This window comes from Saimiri boliviensis, chromosome 13 (assembly GCF_048565385.1).
Source record: "Saimiri boliviensis isolate mSaiBol1 chromosome 13, mSaiBol1.pri, whole genome shotgun sequence".
Lineage (NCBI taxonomy): Eukaryota > Metazoa > Chordata > Mammalia > Primates > Cebidae > Saimiri > Saimiri boliviensis.
In genome coordinates this window covers 32,429,773-32,451,202 of record NC_133461.1, presented here as the reverse complement: position 1 = coordinate 32,451,202, position 21,430 = coordinate 32,429,773, and the positions used below count along the sequence as shown (strand labels likewise).

The 21,430-nt window shown below is 43.9% G+C and overlaps 1 protein-coding gene across 1 annotated transcript; it reads left to right on the top strand.

Annotated features, from left to right (window-relative positions):
- Window positions 1-4,780: 4,780 nt before the first annotated feature.
- On the top strand, window positions 4,781-20,520 carry HAUS1 (HAUS augmin like complex subunit 1). The gene is made up of 9 exons (XM_003924701.4): window positions 4,781-4,869; window positions 5,937-6,111; window positions 10,112-10,247; window positions 12,085-12,219; window positions 13,788-13,911; window positions 14,299-14,364; window positions 16,530-16,601; window positions 17,156-17,203; window positions 19,946-20,520. Exons 1-9 carry the CDS (start codon window positions 4,840-4,842, stop codon window positions 19,994-19,996), a joined length of 837 nt encoding a protein of 278 aa, XP_003924750.1. The 5' UTR covers window positions 4,781-4,839; the 3' UTR covers window positions 19,997-20,520.
- Window positions 20,521-21,430: the final 910 nt, after the last annotated feature.

The following is a 21,430-nucleotide window of genomic DNA, read 5'->3' as shown; positions in this document are numbered from 1 at the left end:
TCTCAGTTCACTGCAACTCCCGCCTCCTGGGTTCAAGGCAATTCTCCTGCCTCAGCCTCCCAAGTATCTGGGATTATAAGCGGGTGCCTTTTTGTATTTTTAGTAGAGACGGGGTTTCACTATATTGGCTAGGCTGGTCTCGAACTCCTGACCTCAGATGATCCACCCACCTTGACCTCCCAAAGTGCTGGGATTACAGGTGGGAGCCACCATGCCTTGCCAAATCTCTAAATTTAAAACATTTGGGAAGCAATAAATGTCATTCAGGGCATACACGTCAACAGGGTGGCCTTTGGCACGTCAGAAGAACAAAGACATGGTTAGAGGTTTTATTTTTGTAAAAGAGAAATGCGGCCAGGAGCAGTGGTTCATGCCTATAATCCCAACACATTGGGAGGCCAAGATAGAGGCTCACTTGAGTACAGGAGTTCAGGGCTGCAGTGAGCTATGATCACACCAGGACACTCCAACCTGGGCAACAAAGCAAGACCCTATATCAAAACAAAACAACAACAAAAAAAGAGAAATGGTACATATTGCTCTTTAAGAAAGTTCAATTTAAGAAAGTTCGTTGTCACTAGTAAGGTTTTGGGGAGCTGAAAAGTTTTGATTGACAAGTGATGGCAACCAGGTAAAACTATTCTTAGAGTCACTGCAGGTTGTTTTAGCAACTAATTCAATAAAACTAGTTTAGGTTACACCAGGTGGTTTAGGCAGCCAGACTTGCAGATAATTACATTTTTGGAGCAATGTTACGTGCCCTGAGTGCTTTTCTCCCCCTTTACCTCTCTACACTGTTTTAGCTGGGGATGACAAGAATGACCCAATCAATTTTCACAAGCTGACAGGAAAAAACGTGGTTTATAAAAACAACAAAATTAGCTGGACACAGTGGCTCACGCCTGTAATCCCAGCACTTTGTGAGGCTGAGGTGGGTTGATCACTTGAGGTCAGGAGTTCAAGACCAGTCTGGCCAACATAGTGAGATTCCCTGCATTCCCCCCACCGCTACCCCCCATCTTTACTAAAAATATAAACATTAGCTGGGCATGGTGGCATACGCCGGAAATCCCAGCTATTTAGGAGGCTGAGGCACAAGAATCACTTAAACCTGGGAGATGGAGTTTGCAATGACTACTGCACTCCAGCCTGGACAACAGAGTGAGATTCTGTCTCAAAAAAAAAAAAAAAAAAAAAAAATTACAGGGATATTTTGTAAAATTTGTAGTGATGACAGTGGACAAAAGACATAAAGATAACTTTTTTTTTTTTTTTTTGCCCCATACTGAAGAGCTGAACCAGCTTATCTGTAATTTGATTACTGGAGCAGAGATATATCTGTATTTTTGAGACGGATTTTACTCTGTCGCCCAGGCTGGAGTGCAGTGTCTCAATCTTGTCTCACTTCAAACTCCGCCTCCAGGGTTAAAACAATTCTCCTGCCTGATCCTCCTGAATAGCTGGGATTACAGGCACATGCCACCACAATCGGCCAATTTTTGTATTTTTAGTAGAGACAGGGTATTGCCATGTTGACCAGGCTGGTCTTGAACTGCTAACCTTAGGTGATCCACCTGCCTCAGCCTCCTAGAGTGCTGGGAATACAGGCATGAGCCACCATACCCTGCCAGAGCAGAGATACATTTGAAACAAAAAGAATAAGCAAGACAGGCTGGGTGTGGTGCCTCATGCCTATAATCCCAGCACTTTGGGAGGCCAAGGTGGGAGAATCACTTCAGGCCAGGAGTTCAAAAACAGCCTGAGCAACATAGTGAGAATTTCTCTCCACAAAAAATACAAAAAGTTAGCTGGGCGTGGTGGCAAGTGCCTGTAGTCCCAGCTACTTGGGAGGCCAAATCAGGAGGATTGCTTGAGCCCAGTTCAAGGTTGCAGTGAACTATGATCACACAACTGTATTCCAGCCTGGGTGAAAGAGCAAGACCCTGTCTCTAAAAATAAAATAAATAATAAATAAGCTTGGCTTGCTAGTAAGTTTCCTTTGAAAAGAAAATCAGGCTAGGCATGGTGGCTCGCACCTGTAATCCCAGCACTTTGGGAGACCGAATTGGGTGGATCAGCTGAGGTCAGGCGTTCAAGACCAACCTGACCAACATGGAGAAATCTATCTCTACTAAAAATACAAAATTAGCCGGGTGTGGTGGCAGGTGCTTGTAATCCCAGCTACTCAGGAGGCTGAGGCAGGAGAATCACTTGAAACTGGGAGGCCAAGGTTGTGGTGAGCTGAGATTCCACCATTGCACTCCAGCCTGGGCAACAAGAGCGAAATTCCATCTCAAATCATTGATAATGATAATAAAAAGAAAATCATTTTAGGCTGGGCACATTGGCTCACACGTGTAATTCCAACACTTTGAGAGGCCGAGGTGGACAGATCACCGGTCAGGAGTTCAAGACCTGCCTGGCCAACATGGTGAACCACCCCCCACCTACTAAAAATACAAAAATTAGCCAGGCATGGTAGCACACGCCCATAAACCCAACTACTAGGGAGGAGAATCGCTTGAACCTGGGTGGGTGGAGGTTGCATGGAGCCAAGATCACCCCACTGCACTCCAGCCCTCCAGCCTGGGCGACAGAGAGAGACTCCATCACAAAAAAAAAAAAAAAAATGCTGGGTGTGATGGCTCACACCACCCAGCACTTTGGGAGGTTGAGGCAGGTGGATCACCTGAAGTCAGCAGTTCAAGATCAGAATGGTCAACCTGGTGAGACCCCATCTCTACTAAAAAGATAAAAAATTAGCAGGATGTGATGGTGCACACCTGTAATCCCAGCTACTCAGGAGGCTAAGGGAGGAGAATGCTTGAACCCAGGAGGCGGAGGTTGCAGTGAGCCAAGATCGTGCCACTGCACTGCAGCCTGCGCAATAGAGTAAGACTCCATCTCAAAAAAAAAAAAAGAAAAAAGAAAGAGAAAGAAAGAAAGAAGGGCTGGGCGCGGTGGCTCACGCCTATAATCCCAGCACTTTGGGAGGCCAAGGCTGGTGGATCACGAGGTCAAGAGATCGAGACCATCCTGGTCAACATGGTGAAACCCCGTCTCTACTAAAAATACAAAAAATTAGCTGGGCCTGGTGGCCCGTGCCTGTAATCCCAGCTACTCAGGAGGCTGAGGCAGGAGAATTGCCTGAACCCAGGAGGCGGAGGTTTCGGTGAGCCGAGATCGTGCCATTGCACTCCAGCCTGGGTAACAAGAGCGAAACTCCGTCTCAAAAAAAAAAAAAAAGAAAGAAAGAAAATCATATTAAATATGCCAATGACTTAGGAGAAAGATATTTGGTGCTAAACCTGATTCACAATTTGATATCAAACCACACATGACAGAAAGTTGAGTACATGATCCTTCCTCGAGCTATCCTCTTTTCCTAGTAAGACGGTACACTATAGCAGGTTGCTGGTGGCGGTGTGGAGACTGAAACGCTCAACTGGAGTTAGAACACTTTGGTCACCTTCTAGCTCTACTACCTAATTTTGATCAAGTCATTTAATCCTTGTGTATGTGTTTTATGTGAAAACAGGTAAAATAATGAATGTCCACGTATTTTACGGAGACCCTGTAAGAATGAAACAAAAATATAAAAACATACAAAAAACTTTACTTTGCTGTGTAAATGTATATAAAGAACCTCTCTGCCAGGCATGGTGGCTCACGCCTGTAATCCCAGCACTTTGGGAGGCCAAGATGGGTGGATCACAAGATCAGGAACAAAGCGAAACCCCCAAAGCCTGGCCAACAAAGCGAAACCCACGTCTCTACTACAAATACAAGAAATTAGCCGGGCATGGTGGTGCGGGCCTGTAATCCCAGCTACTCAGGAGGTTGAGGCAGGAGAATCGCTCAAACCCAGAGGGCAGAGGTTGCAGAGAGCAGAAATCGTGCCATTGCACTCCAGCCTGGGCAACAGAGCAAGACTCTGTCAAAAAAAAAAAAAAAAAAAAAAGAAGAACCTCTACAGGGTGATGGAGAGGGGAGACCTTTAGGGAAGGCAAGAAATGAACTGAAGAATGACTGATCCACAGTGAAAATCCCAGCAGACTGATACCGCTAAAAAACATTTTCCTGGCTGTGAGTGGTGGCTCACACCTGTAATCTCAGCACTTTGGGAGGCTGAGGCGAGTGGATCGGGAGTTCGAGACCAGCCTGGCCAGTATGGTGAAACCCTGTCTCTACTAAAAATGCAAAAATTCGCCAGGCGTGGTGGCAGGCGTCTGTAATCCCAGCTACTCGGGAGGCTGAGGCGGGAAAATCGCTTGAACCCGGAGGCTGAGGTTTCAGTGAGCCGAGATCACGCCACTGCACTCCAACCTTGGCAACAGAGCGAGACTCCATCTCAAAAAAATTTTCGTTAGATCTTAGGGGACTAACGGATCAGGTTAAGATTGCCACAGCTCATATTGCCAGGGTAGAATAAAAATTCTAAGTGGATGCAATCAATGTGTAAAGACACAAAAACATCTTGCTAAGCAAAAACCAAACGTTTCAAGTACTTTTTTTTTAAGACAAGTGATTCAAGCAAGAAATAAAAATGAAAGAAAAAACAACCTGGATCTAGGCGGCTCTACCTCTCGTACTAGAAATTATACCGCGGAAGGCGGGAAAAGCGGGGAGGTGGAAAGGAAGCGAGGCTTGCAATGTCAGAGCCTTGGACCAGCCTTGCACAGAGGCTCTCAGCAGCCAGTAGTCCCAGGAAAAACCACAACTCCCAGAAATCCCGGGCCCGGCCAGGGGCGGGGCCAACGGCGTGTGGGCGGGGCCTAGGGAGGGAGCGGGCCGCGTCTCACGCGAGGAGTTCCTAGTGAAGTGGCGGGAGTGGCAGCTATGGAGCCGCTGGAGGAGAGAGAAGCGAAGGTGCTCGGGCGGGAGCGGGGATCGGTGGCCTCCTGGAAAACGCGTTTTTGACACCCTCGCGCCACTGGCGGGTCTCCTGCGCGCGCCATGTCTACCTTTTCGCTCCCCTCGTCCACACATCCGTCTTTTTTTTTTTTTGAGACGGAGTCTCTCGCTCTTGTCGCACGGGCTGGAGTGCAATGGCGCGATCTCGGTCCATTGCAACCTCCGCCTTCCGAGTTCAAGCGATTCTCCTGCCTCAGCCTCCCGAGTAGCTGGGCTTACAGACGCCTGCCACCACGCCCGGCTAATTTTTGTGTTTTTAGTAGAGATGGGGTTTCACCATGTTGGCCAAGCTGGTCTCGAACTCCGGACCACTGGTGATCCGCCCGCGTAGGCCTGCCAAAGTGCTGGGATTACAGGCGTGAGCCACCGTGCCCGGCCCACTCATCCGTCTTTTAGAGCCGCGGTCAGGATCTGCAAGATCCCCTGTGCTTAGACCCTCCTGAAAAAGGCGCTACCCTTCCTCCCCGGGCCTGCCCTTGTTTGGATCTGGCCTGGGAGAGGCGTTGTGCAGTCCCTGTCAACAGACTGGAGTGGGACTTCTGAAGCCAAACCCGCCTTCCAGCCAAGCCTCGCTATTTGCTGCTCACCCGGCTGCTTTCACATCTGAGCTGCTTCTGCGCCCTGCATCGCAACACTGGGAGGCTCCCAGTGCGGCGGAGCTTCTGCTGATGGCGGAACAATGGTTGTTTTCAGACTATGCACGGCCTAATAATGCTTTCGCGCTGGTCTATTAAGCTTTAAGGCTTTTCAAGAGAGGCAGATTGTTAGCCTGTACTGCTTTTGCAGACTTGAGAAAGAACGGATTGTTCTCTGGTAATTTTGCGTCTTGTACGATTCATTGTGTACTTGCTCATTTTTTATTTCCTGATATCTAGTATCTCCCTAAAGAAATGAGGTGAAGTAGGACTTCAGAATAGTCACAGAAAACATGTAGTTTGCTTTTGATCACTTCGCTGTCATAGTCTCATCGTGCTATTACAGTAAACAAGGCTTATAGTATTTGTCTTTCTTTTAATGCTTAGGTTGCTGTGTGGTTAAAAAAAATATTTGGAGATCATCCCATTCCACAGTATGAGGTGAACCCACGGACCACAGAGATTTTACATCACCTTTCAGAACGCAACAGGGTCCGGGACAGGGATGTCTACCTGGTGATAGAGGACTTGAAGCAGAAAGCAAGTGAATACGAGTCAGAAGGTGAGATTAAGTCCAGAGTTTCAAATGAGAATAAATAGAGGTAACCAAATTTTATAACACCAAAGCATACAGGGTTAATTTACTGTAGACTATTTGTTTTGCTTCTTTGTGTTTCCCAGATTCTTCTTCCACTCTGTTACAGCATTTTCTTTTTTATTGCTTTATGTTATATAATTTTTTTAAAACCATCTTGCTCTGTCGCCCAGGCTGGAGTGCAGTGGTGTGATCTCAGCCCACTGCAACCTCCACCTCCCAGGTTCAAGCAATTCTCATGCCTCAGCCTCCGAGTAGAGGCCTGTTCGACCACACCCGGCTAATTTTTGTATTTTAATAGAGATGGGCTTTCACCATGTTGGCCAGACTGGTCTTGAACTCCTGACCCCATGTGATCCACCTGGCTCATCCTCCCAAAGTGCTAGGATTACAGGCATGAGCACATAATTTTTTTTTAGTGTTCATAAGATATTTGCAGTATTTAGTATTCATAAGATATTTGTAGTTTTCTTTTCTTTTCTTTTTTTTCTTTCTTTTTTTTTTTTGAGATGGAGTCTTGCTCTCTCACCGAGGCTGGAGTGCAGTGGTGTGATCTCTGCTCACTGCAACCTCTACCTCATGAGTTCAAGCGATTCTCCTGACTCAGCCTCCCCGAGTAGCTGGGATTACAGGCGCCCACCACCACACCTGGCTAATTTTTGTCTGTCTAGTTAGAGACAAGGTTTTGCCATGTTGGTCAAGCTGGTCTTGAACTCCTGACCTCAGCTGATCCACCTACCTTGTCCTCCCAAAGTGCTGGGATTACAGGGGTGAGCCACTGCACCCAGCCAGTTTTCTTCTCTTTCTTTTTTTTTTTTTTTTTTTTGAGACGGAGTTTCGCTCTTGTTACCCAGGCTGGAGTGCAATGGGACGATCTCGGCTCACCACAACCTCCGCCTCCTGGGTTCAGGCAATTCTCCTGCCTCAGCCTCCTGAGTAGCTGGGATTACCGGTATGCGCCACCATGCCCAGCTAATTTTTTGTATTTTTAGTAGAGACGGGGTTTCACCATGTTGACCAGGACGGTCTCGATCTCTTGACCTCGTGATCCACCTGCCTCGGCCTCCCAAAGTACTGGGATTACAGGTGTGAGCCACAGCGCCCGGCCCAGTTTTCTTCTCTTAAAATGTCTTTATCTGGTTTTGGTATCAGGATAATAACAGTCTCATGGCAAGAGTTGGGAATTATTCTTTTTTCTATTTTTTGCAAGAGTTGGTGAAAAATTAGTATTAATTTTTCTTAAAATATTGGGTAGAATTCAGTGGTGAAGTCATCTGGACCTGGACTTTTCTTTGTGAGAAAGCTTTTTATATTACTAGTTCAATCTGTTCACTTTTTGTAGGCCTATTAAAATTATCTATGCCAGTTTTAGTAGCTTGTTCATTTCATCTAAGTTTTCTGAACTGTTGGTATACGATTGTTTTTACTATTTATTTATAATTCTTTTTATAAAATAGGTTGGTAGGATTGTCCTTGCTTCATTTCTAATTTGTCTTCTCTCTTCTTAGACTATTTATTTATTTATTATTTATTTTTTTATTTATTTATTTATTTTTTTTTTTGAGACGGAGTTTCGCTCTTGTTACCCAGGCTGGAGTGCAATGGCGCGATCTCGGCTCACCGCAACCTCCGCCTCCTGGGTTCAGGCAATTCTCCTGCCTCAGCCTCCTGAGTAGCTGGGATTACAGGCACATGCCACCATGCCCAGCTAATTTTTTTATTTTTAGTAGAGACGGGGTTTCACCATGTTGATCAGGATGGTCTCGATCTCTCAACCTCGTGATCCACCCGCCTTGGCCTCCCAAAGTGCTGGGATTACAAGCTTGAGCCACCGCGCCCGGCCAATTATTTATTATTTTTTAAGGCAGGGTCTCACGCTGTCACCCAGGCTGGAGTGCAGTGGTGCCATCATGTGAGCCTTGACTTCTAGAGCTCAAGGACTAGAATTAAGCTAGTAAGACCCTGTTTCAAAACAACATCAACAACAACAACAACAACAAACAAAGAAAACCTCAATAATAAATAGACAACCCAATTTTGAAATGGGCAAGGGAAATACATAGACATTTCTCCAATGAAGATACACAAATGGCCACAAAGCACAGCATCATTAGTCATCAGAGAAATTCAAATCAAAACCACAGTGGCAAAGTGGCTCATGCTTATAATCCCAACACTTTGGGAGGCCAAGGCAGACAGATCGCTTGAGCCCAGGAGTTCAAGAACAGCCTGGGCAACATAGCAAAATACTATCTCTACAAAAAATAGAAAAATTTCGGCTGGGCGTGGTGGCTCAGGCCTATAATCCCAGCACTTTGGGAGGCCGAGGCAGGTGGATCACAAGGTCAAGAGATCGAGACCATCCTGGTCAACATGGTGAAACCCCGTCTCTACTAAAAATACAAAAAATTAGCTGGGCATGGTGGCGCACGCCTGTAATCCCAGCTATTAGGGAGGCTGAGGCAGGAGAATTGCTTGAATTCAGGAGGCGGAGGTTGCGGTGAGCCGAGATTGTGCTATTGCACTCCAGCCTGGGTAACAAGAGCGAAACTCCATCTCAAAAAAAGAAAAAAGAAGGCCGGGCGCGGTCGCTCAAGCCTGTAATCCCAGCACTTTGGGAGACCGAGGCGGGTGGATCACGAGGTCAAGAGATCGAGACCATCCTGGTCAACATGGTGAAACCCCGTCTCTACTAAAAATACAAAACATTAGCTGGGCATGGTGGCACGTGCCTGTAATCCTAGCTACTCAGGAGGCTGAGGCAGGAGAATTGCCTGAACCCGGGAGGCGGAGGTTGTGGTGAGCCGAGATCGCACCATGGCACTCCAGCCTGGGTAACAAGAGCGAAACTTCGCCTCAAAAAAAAAAAAAAAAAGAAGGAAAAATTAGCCAGATATAGTGGTGCATACCTGTAGTCCCAGCTACTTAGGAGGCAGAGGTGGGATCTCAGAGGATCATCTGAGCCTGGGAGGTCGAGGCTGCAGTGAGCTGAGATCGTGTCACTATTCTCCATCCTGGATGACAGAGTGAGACTCTGTCTCAATAAAACAAATAAATACCACAGTGCTACTTCACACTTAGTAGGATGGCTGTAATCAAAAAGACAGATATTACAGCTGTTAGAGAAGATGTGGAAAATTGAAGCCTTCATCACTTGTAGTGGGAACGTAAAATCATACAATCACTTTGGAAAACAATCTTACATTTCCTAAAATGTTTAAACATAGAATTAACATATGACCAGCAATTCCACTCCCAGGTATATACCCAAGAGAAGTGAAAACATATGTTCATATCAAAACCTAACATTTACTGAATGAATGTTTTTTAGCAGCGTTCATAACAGCCGAAATGTGGAAACAACCCAAATGTCCATCAATGGTTGAATGGATAAATAAAATATGATATGTCCATATAATAGAATATTATTCAGCCATAAAAAGGAATGAAGTACTGGAATATGCTGTGGCCTGAATGAACCTTAAGCTAGTCACAAAGGACTGCACATCTTATGATGCCGTTTATATGAAATGTCCCAAATAGGCAAATGAAGAAAGACAGGAAGTGGTTGCTAGGGTTTCATAGGTTGGGAGATTAGAAAGTGCTGAGGTGGTGGCTTACACCTGCAATCGTAGCATTTTGGGAGTCCAAGGCTGGTGGATCACCTGAGGTCAGGAGTTCAAGACCAGCCTGGGCAACCTAAGGAGACTTGGTCTCTATAAGAAAAAATTTTAAAATAAATAAATAAATAAAGTGATGACTAAGGGATGTAGAGTTTCTTTGTGGAGTGATGAAAATGTTTTTGAATGGGTTGTACTGATGGGTGTACAACTCGGAATATACTAAAAGCCACTGAATTATATAGCTTAGGTGGGTGGATTATATGGTACATGAGTTACGTCTTGATAAAGCTGTTAAAAATTTTAAAGAAGAAAACAGTCACCATGGAACTCTTTTATCTTTTTAGCCAAGTATCTTCAAGACCTGCTCATGGAGAGTGTGAATTTTTCCCCTGCCAATCTCTCTAGCACTAGTTCCAGGTATCTGAATGCTTTGGTTGACAGTGCGATGGCCCTTGAAACAAAGGATACCTCACTAGCTAGGTAATTCTTTTAATTTCTGCAAGTCTTAAAGACTTTTTGGTTCTTGGCATAATTGTATATGAAAAATTGACAATAAATACAAAGCGCTGAATTTAGTTACTTTGTATCTTTGCCAGTAAGTATAATTAATTTGGATGCATTTGGTATTGGTTAATTTTTAGTGTTTTTTATTTCCAGGAATAGGTTTATGAAGAGTGGTTCTCATGTATGTTTGGAAAGGGATTAGTATCACATTGTTCCCTGTGTATAATAAGAAAGAGAGTAGGCTAAGTGATTTGGTTGAACATAGTAAATCTTGTTCATGTCTCCTATTTGTTGAGTAGGTTAGGAATTTTCATTTTTTTTTAACAGGCATTTTACTTCTATAATAACATGATTCTTCCAACAACCTTTAGAGAAAACTGAGGGTCAGGAGGTGTGGATTAAATAACTTCTCCCAGCTAGTAAATGGCAGAGCTGAGATTCAAAACCAGTCTTATAAACCCATCTGACTATCACTGTTGGCCATATGTTCGGTAGGACTGCTAATGTTTTTTGTTTTTGTTTTTGTTTTTGTTTTTTTTGAGACGGAGTTTCACTCTTGTTACCCAGGCTGGAGTGCAATGGCACGATCTCGGCTCACCGCAACCTCCGCCTCCTGGGTTCAGGCAATTCTCCTGCCTCAGCCTCCTGAGTAGCTGGGATTACAGGCACACGCCACCATGCCCAGCTAATTTTTTTTGTATTTTTAGTAGAGACGGGATTTCACCATGTTGACCAGGTTGGTCTCGATCTCTCGACCTTGTGATCCACCCGCCTCGGCCTCCCAAAGTGCTGGGATTACAGGCTTGAGCCACCGCGCCCGGCAGGACTGCTAATGTTAATATAGCTTATCATAACTGGAGAATCACACAGCAGAACAGCTTACTTATCAATTTAAAGGCAATTTATATATAATCTCAGAGTAGTGGTTTAGGTGTAAGAACATCCCTACACCCGGGCGCGGTGGCTCAAGCCTGTAATCCCAGCACTTTGGGAGGCCGAGGCGGGTGGATCACGAGGTCAGGAGATCGAGACCATCCTGGTCAACATGGTGAAACTCCGTCTCTACTAAAAATACAAAAAAAGTAGCTGGGCATGGTGGCATGTGCCTGTAATCCCAGCTACTCAGGAGGCTGAGGCAGGAGAATTGCCTGAACCCAGGAGGCGGAGGTTGCGGTGAGCCGAGATCGCGCCATTGTACTCCAGCCTGGGTAACAAGAGCGAAACTCCGTCTCAAAAAAAAAAAAAAAGAACATCCCTACTGTATGGCAGCAGAAATCTAGACTTGAATTAAGTAACTTCAGCAGATAACAAATACCAGTTTATGTTAGTTGTATACGCATTGGTGAAGCAGGATGAATCATATAACCTCTTGCTTTTTTTTTTTTTTTTTTTTTACAAATAATATGTGTTTTAGAATTTTTTTAATGTATGTTTTTATTATTATTATTGAGACAGAGTCTCGCTCTGTCACCCAGGATGGCGTGTAGTGGTGCGATCTCAGCTCATTGCAACCTCTGCCTCCTGAGTTCAAGCAATTCTCTGCCTCAGATTCAGCTACTCGGCCTTCCAAGTAACTGGGATTACAGGTGGCTACCACCATGACTGGCTAATTTTTGTATTTTTAGTAGAGATGGGGTTTCACCATCTTGGCCAGGCTAGTCTTGGACACCTGACCTTGCGATCCACCTACCTTGGCCTCCCAAAGTGCTGGGATTACAGGAATCTACATAGCAATAAAGTCATTTTTAGCAATGAAAAGTAATTATAATTATTGTCCTTAATGCCCATTTATATGACCAGATTCTTCTTTCAGTTTTATCCCTGCAGTGAATGATTTGACCTCTGACCTCTTTCGTACCAAATCCAAAAGTGAAGCAATAAAGATTGAACTGGAAAAACTTGAAAAAAATCTAACGGCAACTTTAGTATTAGAAAAATGTCTACAAGAGTAAGTAATTGAATTCAAAGTGGTGAATTTATAATTAAGGGAGTAATAAGACATTGTCAAATTTAGTTTTGGCAGTATGATTTTAAAAACACATTAGTAAATGGGGTCCATAAAACAACATTTTTTAAAGTAGAATGATTAGTAGAGGTGAAGATGGTTGGATATAGACTTTTTCAGCTTTTTTTTTTTTTTTTTTTTTTTTTTTTTTTGAGTAGCTGGGATTACAGGCATGCACCACCCTGCCTGGCTGATTTTGTATTTTTAGTGGAGATGGAGTTTCTCCATGTTGGTCAGGCTGGTCTTGAACTCCTGACCTCAGGTGATCCATCCGCCTCAGCCTCCCAAAGTGTTGGGATTACAGGCGTGAGCCATCGCACCCAGCCTGACTTTTTCAGCTTTCACTTCACACAGTTTTTATCTTACTTTCTTTTTTCGAAATGGAGTCTTACTGCAACACTCAGGCTAGAGTGCAATGGCACGGTCTTGGCTTACTGCAACCTCCGCCTGCTGGATTCAAGCAATTTTCCTGCTTCAACCTCTCTAGTAGCTGGGACTACAGAGTGCACAACACCACACCCGGCTGATTTTTGTAATTTTAGTAGAGACGGGGTTTCACCACATTGGCCAGGCTGGTCTCGAACTCCTGACCTCAAGTGATCTGCCCACCTCGGCCTCCCAACATGCTGGGAATACAAGTGTGAGCCACTGTGCCCAGCCTCTTGCCTTTTTTCAAAAACAAAAAATGTGGGTGTTAGAATTTTCAAAATATATGTGATTTAAAAAAAAATTTTTTTTTTTTTAAGAGATAGGGTTTTCACCATGTTGGCCAGGATGGTCTTGATCTCCTGACCTCGTGATCCACCCGCCTCGGCCTCCCAAAGTGCTGGGATTACAGGCTTGAGCCACCGCACCCGGCCTTATTTTTTTATTTGAGATGGAGTCTTGCTCTACTGCCCGGGCTGGAGTGCAGTAGTGCAATCTCAGCTCACTGCAACCTCTGCCTCCCAGGTTCAAGTGATTCTCCTGCCTCAACCTCCTGAGTAGCTGAGATTACAGGCGTACTCTACCTTGCCCAGCTAATTTTTGTATTCTAAGTAGAGATGGGCTTTCACCATGTTGACCAGGCTGGTCTTGAACTACTGACCTCGGGTGATCTGCCCACATTGGCCTCCCAAAGTGATGGGATTACAGGTGTGAGCCACCATGCCCGGCCATCTACAAAAAATTAAAAAATTAGCCAGACATAGTGGCATGTGTCTATAGCCCTAGCTACTTGGGAGGCTGAGGTGGGAGGATCACTTGAGCCAAGGAGTTTGAGACTGCAGTGATCACACCACTGCATTCAAGCCTGGGTGACAGACCAAGACCTTGTCTCAAAAAAAAAAAAAAAAAAAAAAGGCTCTTTTTATATTTTTTGAGAAAGATCCCAGAGTGCAACATGGAGGGGAAGATGACCTGGTTACTGACTCTTGGCTAAGCCAGCATTGAATCCAAAGTGGTGGAGTTTCTATTTTAGAATACTTTTACTGAGGAAAAGAAGAAAATGTTTTGAATTTTGCTTTTTAAAGGGATCTCAAGAAAGCAGAGTTGCATCTGTCTGCAGAAAGGGCCAAAGTTGATAATCGTCGTCAGAACATGGACTTTCTAAAAGCAAAGTCAGAGGAATTCAGATTTAGAATCAAGGCTGCAGAGGTTTGTATGAAGGACTGAATATAGGTAGCTCGCCTTATTTTTTACCATCATCCTCACAGCTAGGCATTATTATTCCTTTTTACAGATGAGGGGTCTACAGAGAAGTTGGTAACTTACCCAAGATTACATAGCTATTATACTAAGGAGATCTAGATTCAAACCCAGGTGTTCAGGCTCTGAAACTCAGGCCTTAGACACTGCACCCATCTTGTCACAAATTGTGAGTGTGGAAAGGATTCACATATAACATATAAATGCTTAGATACATGCACAGTTTTTCATTTATAATTTGTAGCTCCTCTTTACTGTGTTATATGTTAAAAATATTTGATGGTGGTCACTTTCGAAATAATTTTTTAACTGAACTCCTTTTTTTGGTAATTGTAGGAGCAACTTTCAGCCAGAGGCATGGATGCTTCTCTGTCTCACCAGTCCCTAGTAGCACTGTCAGAGGTGAGTTTATTTTAACCTAATTTAACCTTCTTTAAAATATTACTCCACAATCTGCTTTTTCATTTGTTTCTTTTTATAGGGCTTTTATTCACTGTGGACCTGATGTCTTTTCCTTTACCTTTGTATTTTATATTCACTGATATTTATACCTTTTATTCCTTGTTTAGCTGTATATGCCCTCACATTTGCATGGTTTCCTTTTTATTAAAAGTTAGAAACTCTGTTGGAGTCACTTATGTATTATTGATGTATTTATTAAAGAAATGTATTGAGGGACCATGAGCTAATTATCTAGGTCCTCCCCTTTCTTCTCTTTCAGTAGACAGTAAAAATGCAGGTCTCCAAACTGCTGTGGTTACCAAATGCAGTTCTGGGTTTTTAGGTTATGTAAAGGTTTTATCTGTTTTTGTGGGAAGAGAGAGAAATAGTGGGTTTTGTTCTGTTTAATTATTCTTAAATTTTTTATACTTCATTCTTGAAATCTAACATTGGCAATTCATAAATATGTATTTGGGACTCGAGTTGTTCCTTTACATCCTTTGCTTTTTCCTTGTTTTAATAAATAGAGATGGGGGTCTTGCTATGTTGCCCAAGCTGATCTCAAATTCCTGGGCTCAAGTGATCCTCCCACCTTGGCCTCCCAAAGGGTTGGGTTTAGAAGTGTGAGCCACCACGGCTGGGTGCAGTGGCTCACACCTGTAATCCCAGCACTTTGGGAGGCCGAGGTGGGTGGATCATGAGGTCAAGAGATCGAGACCATCCTGGTCAACATGGTGAAACCCCGTCTCTACTAAAAATACAAAAAATTAGCTGGGCATGGTGGCGCATGCCTGTAATCCCAGCTACTCAGGAGGCTGAGGCAGGAGAATTGCCTGAACCCAGGAGGCGGAGGTTGCGGTGAGCCGAGATTGCACCATTGCACTCCAACCTGGGTAACAAGAGCGAAACTCCGTCTCAAAAAAAAAAAAAGAAGTGTCAGCCACCACACCCAGCCTCCTCTGTGTTTAGATTCCTCTTAATCACATGCTTTTGCATTCTTAGACAGCCATACTTCAATCTATTGTTAATAAATGGGAGTAAAGGCCAGGCGTGATGGCTCATACCTGTTACCCCAGTACTTTGGGAGGCAGAGGCAGGAAGATTACTTAAGCTCAAGAGTTGGAGACCAGCCTGGGCAAACAAATCGAGATGCTAGCTCTACAAAAAGTTAAAAATGGCCGGGTGTGGTGGCTCACGCCTATAATCCAAGCACTTTGGAGGCCAAGGCGGGCAGATCACCTGAGGTCAGGAGTTCAGGACCAGCCTTGCCAAAATGGTGAAACCCCATCTCTACTTAAAAATAGCTGGGCGTGGTGGTATATACCTGTAATTCCAGCTACTCAAGAGGCTGAGACAGGATAAAGGAGAATCGCTTGAACCCGGGAAGCGGAGGTTGCAGTTAGCTAAGATCGTGCCACTGCACTCCAGCCTGGGGGACAGAGCAAGACTCCATCCTAAAAAAAAAAAAAAAAATTAGCCAGGCATGGTGGTGCATGCCCGTGGTTCCAGCTACTCAGGAGGCTTAGGCGGGAAGATTGGATGAGCCCAGGAGTTTGAGGCTATTGTAAGCCATGATTGCACCACTGCATTTCTACGTGGGCAACACAGAGAGACTCTGTCTCAAATACTAAATAAAAATATAACTTTCTGGCTGGGCGCGGTGGCTTATGCCTGTAATCCCAGCACTTTGGGAGGCCAAGGTGGGAGGATCACCTGAGGTCAGGAGTTCAAGACCAGCCTGGCCAACATGGTGAAAACCCATCTCTACTAAAAATACAAAAATTAGCAGGGCCTGATGGCAGGTGCCTGTAATCCCAGCTACTCGAGAGGCTGGGGTGGAGTTGCAGTGAGCCGAGATCACACCATTGAACTCCAGCCTGGGTGACAGTGAGACTCTGTCTCAAAAAAAAAAAAAGATTTTAAAGAACATAACTTTTCTATTTTAAGTATCCAACAGTTGTTTTCATTAAGAGCGAGTTTGTCTATCTTTGAAGCTCTTTATTCAATAACATTATTTAAAGTATCCTAATGTTAATGCTTTGTTGTGTTGTATTTCAGAAATGGACAGTTATTAGTTACATTTTGAATGTTTTTATTACTCTGTGACTGTGTTCTTTTACCTCCAGAAACTGGCAAAATTAAAGCAGCAGACTATACCTTTGAAGAAAAAATTGGAGTCCTATTTAGACTTAATGCCGGTAATAATTTTCGTGACTAAAAAAATAATATTTTCTCCAACCTCACCTAAGGGTACTATATGACAGTGAAAATAGTGTGTTTAGGCCAGGCACATTGGCTCATGCCTGTATTCCCAGCACTTTGGGAGGCCGAGGCAGGCTGATCACCTGAATTAGAGACCAGCCTGGCTAACATGGTGAAACCCCATCTCTGCTAAAAATACAAAAATTAGCCAGATGCAGTGGTGCACACCTGTAGTTCCAGCTACCTGGGAGGCTGAGGATGGAGAATCACTTGAACCTGGGAGGCGGAGGTTGCAGTGAGCCAAGATCACGCCACCAAATTCCAGCCTGGGTGACAGAGCAAGACTCCATCTCAAAAAAAAAAAAAAAAAAACATAGTATGTCGGATTTTAAGAGTTTAAAGTCAGCAGTAAATTTCAGTGTTATATGTACATTGGGTATTCCCTCTGTGAGGCTTTTTGCCTTTTGAAAAGAATTGTGGCATTATTTTTCTCCTTGAGTCTGAATTGAGGCAATATAACCTTTCCTTGTTTTATTTATTTTTTTTTAAGAATCCATCTCTTGCTAAAGTGAAAATTGAAGAAGCAAAGCGAGAATTAGTAAGTAGTTCCTGTAATTTTTTCAGATTTTAAAAAAGAAAAGAAATGTTAATATAACTAAAGTCCTCTTCATTCTTCTTTCCTTTCTCTTCAGAGGTAAACGGCAGTCCTAAAATTACTGTGTATCATTCTCCCGCATCTTTTAATACTTTTTTGGCTGTGTACATGCGTATATATTTTTTCCATTAAAAAACAAAAAGTATTTTATGCCTTTTAAATTTTTGTGTAGATTTCCCTAGTGGAAAAAGGGGGTATATTGAGAGATATAGAACACTCTAGGCAAAAAAAAAAAAAAAAAAGGAATATTTGTGTATATATATGATATTGAGAGACATAGAATATGTTGAGAGATATAGAATATTCTAGGTAAAAAAAGGAATATATGTGTATATATATGATATTGAGAGACAATATATTAAGAGATACAGAATATTCTAGGCAAAAAAAGGGAATATACATATATACATACAGACATATATATATCCCCCTAGCTATAGAATATTCTAGGCAAAAAGAATTTGCAAAGGCATATAAGCTGAAAAATGGGGCCAGGCGCAGTGGCTCATGCCTGTAATCTTAGCACTTTGGGAGGCTGAGATGGGTGGATCACCTGAGGTCAAGAGTTCAACACCAGCCTGGCCAACATGGTAAAACCTCGTCTCTACTAAAAATACAAAAATTAGCCAAGCATGGTGGCAGGTGCCCATAATCCCAGTTACTCGGGAGGCTGAGGCAGGAGAATCGCTCGAACCCAGGAGGCAGAGGTTGCAGTGAGCGGAGATTGCACCACTGCACTCCAGCCTGGGCTTCAGAGAGAGAATCTGTCTCAAAAAAAAAAAAAGAAAGAAAGCTGAAAAATGGAAGACTTATTCAAGTTATAGCAAGTGATAAGGCCTGGCTGCTTGAAGCATGAAATGTAGAAAGAGTTGGAAAAGATCAATTGGTTTATGATGTAGAGGGCCTTAATATATAAAGAGTGTTAAACTTAGAAATGTTGACCACTGAAAGATCCTGTGTGTTTCCTTGTTTTTTAAGCTTATAAGAAATATGATCGCCGGGCGCGGTGGCTCAAACCTGTAATCCCAGCACTTTGGGAGGCCGAGGCGGGTGGATCACGAGGTCAAGAGATCGAGACCATCCTGGTCAACATGGTGAAACCCCGTCTCTACTAAAAATACAAAAAAGTAGCTGGGCATGGTGGCACATGCCTGTAATCCGAGCTACTCAGGAGGCTGAGACAGGAGAATTGCCTGAACCCAGGAGGCGGAGGTTGCGGTGAGCCGAGATCGTGCCATTGCACTCCAGCCTGGGTAACAAGAGCGAAACTCCGTCTCAAAAAAAAAAAAGAAGTATGATCAAAGCTGTGCTGTTATTTATTATTATTATTTTTTTTTTTTTTTGAGAAAGAGTCTTGCTCTCTCTTCCATTCTAGCGTGCAGTGGGGTGATCTCAGCTTACTGCAACTTCCACCTCCCACATTCAAGTGATTCTTGTGCCTCAGTCTCCCAGGTAACTGGGATTACAGGTGCACACCACCATGCCCAGCTAATTTTTATATTTTTATTTATTTATTTATTTATTTGAGATGAAGTCTTGCTCTGTTGCCCAGGCTGGAGTGCAATAGCATGATCTCGGCTCACTGCAACCACTGCCTCCCAGATTCAAGCGATTCTCCTGCCTCAGCTTCCTGAGTAGCTAGAATTACAGGCACCTGCCGCCACGCCTGATTTTTGTATTTTTAGTAGAGACAGGGTTTCACCATGTTGGTCGGGCTGGTCTCCAACTTATGACCTCAGGGGATCCACCCACCTAAGCCTCTCAAAGTGCTGGGATTATAGGCGTGAGCCACTGTGCCCAGCCATATTTTTGTGTTTTTAGTAGAGACAGGTTTTACCACATTGGGTAGGCTGGTTTCTTTGACGTCAAGTGATCCACCTGCTTTGGCCTTCCAAAGTACTGGCATTACAGGCGTGAGCCACTGCACCTAGCCAAAGCTATGCTTTTTGATCAGGCTAGTTCTTTAGGAAGATTATTCTGTAGCTAGTTTTTAGGGTAGACTAGGGAAGGGAGAAAGAAAATTGCAGAAACCAGTTTGCATATTTAGGCCAGATAAAAAGTAATGAGGACAATGGCAATGAAAATGGAAAAGAAAGGCCAGGCACAGTGGCTCATACCTGTAATCCCAGCACTTTGGGAGGCCGAGGCAGGCGGGTCACCTGAGGTCAGGAGTTCTAGACCAGCCTGACCAACATGGAGAAATCCCATCTCTACTAAAAATACACAGTTAGCCATGCGTGATGGTACATGCCTGTAATCCCAGCTACTCAGGAGGCTGAGGCAGAAGAATCCCTTGAACCCACGAGGCAGAGATTGCGTTGAGCCAAGATGGCGCCATTGCACTCCAGCCTGGGCAACAAGAACAAAACTGTCTCAAAAAAAAAAAATGAAAATGGAGAACAGGTGATGTGAGTGACGTTGCAGAGGCACATTGTTTAAGGGTTTTCCCTTCCCTTCAGGTGTTTCTTAGAATCACTTAGGAGTTTGAGTGCTTTCTCGGGGGAAGAGAGGGGAGATGTAAAAGCAAGGGAATGTCTAAAAGCATATTTGATATTCATAATAGTATTTTTAACATTTTTTGTTTTAATGTTTTTCTTTTTTGCTTCCCTTATTTTAAATAACATTGAATAAAAGTTAGAGCATCTGTTTTATGCCCTTATTTATGGTATGTCTTTCTTCCTGCAGGATAGCATTGAAGCTGAACTTACAAGGAGAGTAGACATGATGGAACTGTGACAAGAGCCAAGTAAACATCCTTTTTTTTCTAACAGAAAATTGAATAAGACTTTACAGAGTTCTTTTTCCTCTTGGCATTTCTTTTTTTTTTTTTTTTGAGACGGAGTTTCGCTCTTGTTACCCAGGCTGGAGTGCAATGGCGCGATCTCGGCTCACCGCAACCTCCGCGTCCTGGGCTCAGGCAATTCTCCTGCCTCAGCCTCCTAAGTAGCTGGGGTTACAGGCACGTGCCACCACGCCCAGCTAGTTTTTTGTATTTTTAGTAGAGACGGGGTTTCACTATGTTGACCAGGATGGTCTCGATCTCTCGACCTCGTGATCCACCCGCCTCGGCCTCCCAAAGTGCTGGGATTACAGGCTTGAGCCACCGCGCCCGGCTTCCTCTTGGCATTTCTTAAGAAAATTTTCCGTGTTCTTAGATTACAGAATGTCATAATTAATAGAATATGGTGGTTTCTTACTGTGTATTGCATTTTTGTGCCCAGATACATAGTTTTCATATTAAAAAGACTTTTGTCTGTCTTTCTTTCTGTGTGGTTGATGGTTGAGAATCCTTCAGTAGCTCTATGAGGCAAACATTATGACAGTTGTCGTGCGTGAGCTCATTAGGTCAGCTAGCGTGAAAGGAAAGGTTCCACGGCTCGGCCGTGTTTCTCCCACACTCTTCCTTCTCCAGGGGTTTGCTGTCATTCTTTTTGATCAGCTCACCTGCCTGCCTCCAAATGTTAATATATGCAGGAATTTCGTTTATGAAAAAGATGACCTTTTAAATCAGTAGTAGAAAGATGGATAGATAATTCAACACTTCACGTTAGGTCCATACTTCATACCTTATGTCAGGATAATCCAAAGAATCAAATATTTAAATATAAAAAATTTAAAAATAAAGGTACTAGAAGAAATTGAAGGGAGGTTTTAATGTTTTGGCTTTTTTTTTTTTTTTTTTTGAGACAGAGTCTCGCTCTGTCACTCACCCTGGAGTGCAATGGCGCGATCTTGGCTCACCGCAACCTCCACCTCCTGAGTTCAGGCGATTCTCCTGCCTCAGCCTCCTGAGTAGCTGGGATTACAGGCACGCGCCACCATGCCCAGCTAATTTTTTTGTATTTTTAGTTGAGACGGGGTTTCACCACATTGACCCGGATGGTCTCAATCTCTTGACCTCGTGATCCACCCACCTCGGCCTCCCAAAGTGCTGGGATTACAGGCTTGAGCCACCGCGCCCGGCTTTTTTTTTTTTTTGAGACAGAGTCTCGCTCTGTCACCCACCCTGGAGTGCAGTGGCTTAAGCTCAGCTCACTGCAACCTCTGCCTCCCGGGTTCAAGCAATTCTCCTGCCTCAGCCTCCTGAGTAACTGGGACTACAGGTGCCCGACACCATACCAGCTAATTTTTATATTTTTAGTAGAGATGGGGTTTCACCATATTGGCCAG

Coding starts and splice junctions, on each gene's coding strand:
- HAUS1 (XM_003924701.4), top strand. CDS start 4,840: ATGGAGCCGCTGGAGGAGAGAGAAGCGAAG. Junction 14,365..16,529: donor CCCTAGTAGCACTGTCAGAG/GTGAGTTTATTT, acceptor TTTTACCTCCAG/AAACTGGCAAAATTAAAGCA. Junction 17,204..19,945: donor AAGAAGCAAAGCGAGAATTA/GTAAGTAGTTCC, acceptor TTCTTCCTGCAG/GATAGCATTGAAGCTGAACT.